This window comes from Amphiprion ocellaris, chromosome 6 (assembly GCF_022539595.1).
Source record: "Amphiprion ocellaris isolate individual 3 ecotype Okinawa chromosome 6, ASM2253959v1, whole genome shotgun sequence".
In the NCBI taxonomy this organism is placed as follows: Eukaryota; Metazoa; Chordata; class Actinopteri; family Pomacentridae; genus Amphiprion; species Amphiprion ocellaris.
In genome coordinates, this window is record NC_072771.1 from 11,663,286 (window position 1) to 11,670,179 (window position 6,894).

Consider the following 6,894-nt stretch of genomic DNA (forward strand, 5'->3'; position numbering starts at 1 on the left):
GCATATTTTTAACATATTAACTTATTAAGGTGTTTGGTCTTTACACGTTTAGTTTCAATATTCTGCAGTGGCGGCAGCAGAACAAAGATCTGTCTACAAATCACCAGGCAATAATAATTAATTAATTTGCAATTAATTCGACTGAATTAAGACAGGAATATTAAAAGGAATATCTCTTTTCCCATATTATAATAACAACGCATCAAAGCTACACAAATAATAAATTTATTTTAAAATAACATAGTTTAAAAATCTGTTGTATGACAAAGTGAAAACAATAAGTTAACATTATTTTCATTAGAAGCGACACTTTTCTGTGGGGACATCGGGGGAAAACAGCACATGTGGGCCAATGATTACTGCAGCTTCTTTTGCTACTGGATTCCTTTCTAAAGAGATTTATCGACAAGCTAAGCATCAACCCACACTAGTGCCTTCAGTTGATGAGGGCAATACAAGCACTGATCGTCACACTCATTTCACCATCATCTGGATTTCAGTCTTTGTCCAACACTTCAGACAGCTCATGATGACATGCAGTCGCACTTCACCAACATATCTTCATTACCTAAGTCCTCAGTGGACACCAGACTCAGCCAAGTGATACGCTAACTCTGTCTTTGTGTCTTCTGAGCTGTTTTGCTCAGTGGCCAGGACCGTCTCAACAGGAAACGACAAATATAAACTCTCTTTCGCTTTTTTCGGGGAGGGCAAGTCTACTGTAGCAAACAGGGGTTCTGCAATTTTAAAGGTGATAGAGGGGACGTTGTGTGCTCTGCGTTTGGCATTCTTCTTCTTCTCTTGTTTGTAGGCAGCATTCATATTGGCTATCACCTGCAACCACAACACACACAACAGAGACAATGTTAAACAAAAGTGTAAAAATAACAGTTAATCTGTACATACACAATGTGCTATACATAGCTACTTTATAAATTTAAGACTTTAAATGTACATATTTGTTAACATTATGATTAGTCATTTAGTTTGCCGGCACAGTCGATCAGTGGTTAGCACTTTTGCCTTGCAGCTAGAAGATCCCCAGTTCGCATCCCAGCCTTCCCAGGATCTTTCTGCATCGAGTCTCCATGTTCTTCCTGTACATGTATGGGTTTTCTCCAGGTTCTCTGGCTTCCTCCCACAGTTCAAAAACATGCCGAGGTTAACTGGTAATTCTACATTGTCTGTAGGTGTGAATGTGAGTGTGATTGTCTGTATATGTAGCCCTGTGACAGACTGGTGACCTGTCCAGGTGTCCCCTGCCTTCACCCTAAGTCAGCTGGGATAGACTCCAGTGACCCCAATGAGGATCAAGCAGTGTACAGATAATGGATGGATGGATAGTTTGCTGCCACATGACACACACTGTAGGTGATACTAGTGTTAATTTTGTATCTCAAATAATTGAGAAGGAGTTTCTGTAAAACCCTGTTATGCCATGTCATTGCCAACACACCATAGCACATGTCAGACAGTAGGCCTGGGGGACATACACAATGCAACAAAAAAAGGCAGGAACCACTTGGGCAAGCCCCTAACTAGAGGTAGCTATATATTCTCAACTTTAGTAGCACTTGAGTGGGTCTACTGTTAATTGTGGCGTATTGGGAGTATTAGAAAAAATGCAACAGACTCAGTCCAGTCTCCAGACTCCACTGAGAGCTAAAATTGTGTCTCCCTGATCACAGTGAAAGGTTGTGTAAAACACTGTGTTTTTTGGGGACGATGGAATCTGTTATCGCTCTCTTTCTTGTGTCTGTTTTCAGGTTTCAGAACCCATGGTCTGCTGTGTACTTCTTAGTATGGTTGATGATGTGTAGGGCTGCAATGTATAGGGATGCATCTATGGTTAAGTTATTATTAGAACAGGCAAAGCTACATTTTTAATGCCTGTAATTGCTTTCGCTCAGATGTTCCCATGTTAGTCGATATGCCTTATTCTAAATATTCTGATCAGTTTTCCAAGCAAAGTAAGTACACATTGTTAATTGTATGTACTATTAAAACAGTGGATAAAAACAGCTTCATCACAGAGACGACATGTAATACTGAAAGGTTGTGGAGTGAAACTGGATCAGTGTCAGAGAGCATGACTGGTGGGCCTGTTGTATCAGGAGTAACATGCTGTATTTATAAACGCTTGCATTGTTCATACTAAACAGACACGTTCCCCTTTTTGGATTCTGATTCATTGTCAACTGGCTAATAATTTAACTAATTAAAATGATACTAACAGATAAAGCAGAAGATAAAGAATGTGTGTGCATTTCAGAAAACATACTCTGCATTTTCGGAAGTACCTGATGGCACCACCAGGTGGAGAGTCTTGCTACTTCATGAGATGGAAGTCTGCAGCTTGTTCACCAGATTTATGACTGTAGCAACCTGAGGAGGCTTTTGCTCCTACTACAGGCAATTCTGTGCTAACAAGCATAGAGTATTATGGGTGTCTAGCTTAGCAGCAGGCACCATGAATTCTGTAGCAGTTAATGCTTTCAGTTAGCTAGCTAGATACGTTATTAATCCTGAGGGAAATTCTTAGCTTAGCAACAGGCACCATGAATTCTGTAGCAGTGAATGCTTTCAGCTAGCTAGCTAGATACGTTATTAATCCTGAGGGAAATTCAAGCAAAAAACTCAGACACAGACAACGCTACTGAAGACGCTGCCGCTTGCGTCGGACCGGAAAATGATTCTAAGCTAAAGCTAAACTAAAGCCTCGGGCTGCATTCCTATATCCAATGGCACATCAGGTGTGTATAGGGCATGCTTGCCAAACTTACTCAGGTGCTATATTGTAGCAATCATTTAGCAGCTTTTCAGTTAAATAAAGAGGTTGGTTGTTATATAATAAGAACTGTAAGAAGTGTGTTTATTTTCTCATTTTTCTGAGATTTCCAGGGTAACCAAACTGATTTTGTGACAAACAGCAAGTACACGTGATTAAAAATAGCTATATCAGCATATGGAAAAAGCTAAATTGAATTTCTTTGTTTTTCACGATTGATTATTAACCATGAACATGGCAAACTATCTGTAAAAGAAATTCTTAAAACCAATCAGCATTCGATCCATTCATTATTTCCCATGGGCGACCTGTTCTTGGCTTGTCGGACGACTGCACACAAGCGCATCTCTGTAGCCTCTGCTTGACAGACTTCTGGTAATCTTTCATTCTGTGTACATGGAGAACTACACAAACAGTCACCAACACAGACCCAAAAATCAAGCGTAACTCATGCTGCTGAGGTCTGAGGACTAACTATGTTTTTGTCTGTATAATTTTAAAATGCTTTAAAAGGGAATTTCTTTCAACATACCTGAGAGCACGAGTACTGTTTTATGAGAGACTTAAAATAATACCAACTAATACTTTAAGAGACTAATACCATTTAAAGATGGTGAGAGAACCCCCATTCCATCTGCATTCAAGAATGCATGTTTCTATACCAGAATCTATTTCCATTTATGAAATATAAAGAAATGTGAATTACCAGCTGCTTAACAGAGTTCTGTTGCTCCTGTATTATGGTCATATAAGTAGAGGCCTTCTCCTTTGTGGAATACATATCCTGCTCTGGTTCATCATAATTCAACAGGTTCAGTGTGGTCTAGATGATGAAAAAGGACATATAATGAGCAAAGAGCAACCCACACTTCCAGAATTAGCTTATTGTTGCTGTCTTACCTCATTTGGTAAATTGGCTTTCCTGTTAAACATGAGGGAGTGAGGAGTGAACTTAGTCGTAGGGTTTGTGGATGTCCTGAAGAGAAACAGCACAGGGTCTAGAAAGTCGTCCCACTCTGCCTGCTTCTCCGTTATCATCTGCATTATGGCTTCCTTTAGCAACGGACTCGTGCAGTCATGGAGCGGGTTGAGCTGAGGCTGATCTAGAGGAGAAACCTTCTGCACGATGCTCCACCTTTCACACAGCAGCTTTGTCACCTAGAAGACACCATCATTAGCACTGACAAAACTGACAATAAAACAACTTTATTATCAACAATAAACAAACTCAGAGAGCGCAATACTCCGCCAATGCCCCTCAGTCAGTGTATCATTTTCGATGGATGAAATTTTTCATAACAAATGACACTGCACTGAGCGCAGGCGAGTGCTATGCATGTGTATGTTATGTACGGATACCGGATCGCATGACCTAACCCAACGTCGTGGGTGGCAGGAATTGATGGGACTCAGAAAACACCCCCACAATTTAATCAAATGTTCCTTGTATCAGTTCCGACGGCTAAGTCCCGATAAGTCTGCAGCGGCCGATTTTTAGTCGGATTGCAATCATGAGATCGTCAGCAGGCAGCTGATGTAGTGTTTACTTGTTGTCATAGTTACAGAGACACCATGCCGCTATCTCGCAATGATACAGAAATCTTTAACAAATCCATGTATCCAGACTATAAGCCGCATCAGTCCCAAAATTTAATCACTTGGTCCTTGTGTCATTTCTGGCCTTCAATGAAAAGTTCATCCAAATCCATTATTCCGTTTTTGAGTGATGCTGCACACAGATAAACAGACAAACGTATGGTGATCGTCACATTACTCCGCCACATTCCTTGACAGAGTAATAACTGTGCTGCTGGACTGCACAGTGGCTTGGTGGTTAGCACTTTTGCCTTGTAGCAAGAAGACCCCCAGTTCATGTCCCGGCCTTCCTGGGAGCTTTCTGCATGGAGTTTCCATGTTCTCCCTGTGCATGTGTGGGCTTTCTCTGGGTTCTCCAGCTTCCTCCCACAGTCCAAAAACATGCTGAGGTGAAAAGGTGATTCTAAATTGTTCGTACGTGCGAATGTGAGTGTGACTGTTTGTCTCTCTGTGTAGCCCTGTGATAGACTAGGGTCCCCTAAGGGTAAACTAAGTCAGCTGGGATAGACTCCAGCCCCCCACGACCCTAATGAGGATTAAGAGGTGGATGGATGGATGGATGGATGGATGGATGGATGGATGGATGGATGGAACTGTGTTGCTCATGTCTCACCTCATCACAGAATTCAGCGTTCTGTGTGCACACGATCGTTTTAGGGGCACCGAACCTGATTTAACAGAAAACAAAGTTTACCTTTAGGCGAAAAATATTTCAAAGATTGTCTTTACTAATAACCACTGTAAGTATTTAGTTTTTATTAACTGGGTTGTGTGAACTTGCATACTGTGAGGTGTTTTACCTGTATATACATTTTGAGATGCATCTCGCAACTGAGAGAGCATCTGTCTTCTGCAGTGGAAAAGCCTCTGGCCATTTACTAAAGTAATCAATGACAATTGTAATACTCTTGTTGCCTTGCTGAGTCTCAGGGAAAGGACCTGTGGAAGAGAAAGAAAAACATCTGAAACAGCTGTCAGATGTGTGGAAAGAATTCACCATTCAGAATTAATTAAATATTACTTTATGAAATGAACTTTGGCAAAAACCTATAATGTCAATCCCAACAACATCCCAAGGTGCATCCACTTTTATGGGCCGAACTGTCCTTGCCAGATTTTTATTCCTCTCTGTATGCTGACAGGTCTCACACACTTTGATCTGAAAAAGTTGTCACAAAGGTCACACACTGTTATCATTATGTTCTACGGATGTTAGCACAATAACAGACGAGTAAAGACATATGTACCCAGTCCACCACATCCTTGATGATCCCCAGCCAGTAGTACTTGCTCTGGATCCTGTGGACGGTCTTCTTTTGGCCCAGGTGATGGCCAATGTCGTTGAAGTGGCAGTCGAGAAAAATCTGCCTCTTCCTCTCAGCCTCAATCACCACCTCCCTCTTTTCTTCTTTCTTGGGTCCCACATAATACAGCTTGCCCTCTTGATAGGATGCACAGATATGAATGAAGGGAACAAGCTGTAAGACCGGCTGCAGCACATGTAGTAGAGCATGTGTAACAGCGGACCAGATGGCAGTGCAGAGTCAAGCTATGGTTTTACTGTAAGCTGCAGATTAGTTTGTGATATATATTCCTGGAAAGTTAATCACCCCACCACCTTCCAGTTGCAATATAACTTTTATCATACTGTATGCAAATGATTATATCAAGAACATTGGCCAATATATTGCTATACAGATAACTGTTATAGAATGCAGACAAATCACACCATACTGCATTCAAAAGTATAGGCATTTATTGTTGTCTAGTAAGTAGAATTTGATCTGGATTTTCCGAGAACAAGTGAGGTTCGTTCTTTAATTTGGCATATAAACTAATTATCAAACACCACTCACAGAATGCTCATAATCCTTTTCCACCCAAGTACAAGCTGACTGAAGTGAGTTTTAGAAGTTAAAGGGGATTAATAAAAAAGCAGGTCAGATTAAACCTCGAAATTGATGAGCCGATTTTTTCGCAGGTTCCTATAGATTCATCTAAAACCTTACACTATGTCGTACATGGTACAGATTTGAAATAAAGCAAGGCGATCTTAAATTGGCAGGTTTTGGGAAGTGAAATTCGTGCTGCTGACAGACGGTTAGCCGGAGCTTCAGAAAAGCAACACACTGGCAAGTCAAGGTTTTAAAAGAAGCCTTACCGTCAGTGATAAATTTCTGGGCGTATCTTTTGAGATTCTTCTTTCGTAGAGGATTCATGGTCTGAGGAAAACAGCCTTTGGTCACAAAAGTGTAAATATCCCCGAGTTTGTTGGAGCTGGATTCAACCACCTCCTCCTCAGCCACTTGCAACGACTCCACGCTCAACATCTCACACTTTATGACGACACAGAGACTGTGAATCTCAATCAGCTCTAATATACTGTTTACCAATCGGCATAATTAGCAGCAGTGCTGGCTCCTGCTGACAAAGACAGAACAAAAATCACAACAATAACAGGATGAACCTACAAAGCCCGTGCCTGGCTTCCTTATCTTCTTCTACTTTTG

The 6,894-nt window shown here is 41.1% G+C and overlaps 1 protein-coding gene across 1 annotated transcript; it reads right to left on the reverse strand.

Annotated features, from left to right (window-relative positions):
* Positions 1–209: 209 nt before the first annotated feature.
* On the reverse strand, positions 210–6,894 carry zgc:113436 (uncharacterized protein LOC503528 homolog). Its single transcript, XM_035956304.2, has 8 exons — positions 6,546–6,894; positions 5,632–5,825; positions 5,432–5,543; positions 5,185–5,323; positions 4,998–5,052; positions 3,689–3,946; positions 3,495–3,611; positions 210–834 (listed from the first exon to the last, which is right to left on the reverse strand). Exons 1-8 carry the CDS (start codon positions 6,712–6,714, stop codon positions 577–579), a joined length of 1,302 nt encoding a protein of 433 aa, XP_035812197.1. The 5' UTR covers positions 6,715–6,894; the 3' UTR covers positions 210–576.

What these genes read in the sequence shown, in the direction of transcription:
- zgc:113436 (XM_035956304.2), bottom strand. Translation starts at nt 6,714, where the DNA reads ATGTTGAGCGTGGAGTCGTTGCAAGTGGCTGAGGAGGAGGTGGTTGAA. An exon ending in ACGCTGAATTCTGTGATGAG is followed by an intron (nt 3,947 to 4,997) that starts GTGAGACATGAG and finishes GGTGTCTTCTAG; the next exon opens with GTGACAAAGCTGCTGTGTGA. An exon ending in AGAACTCTGTTAAGCAGCTG is followed by an intron (nt 835 to 3,494) that starts GTAATTCACATT and finishes TTGTGGTTGCAG; the next exon opens with GTGATAGCCAATATGAATGC.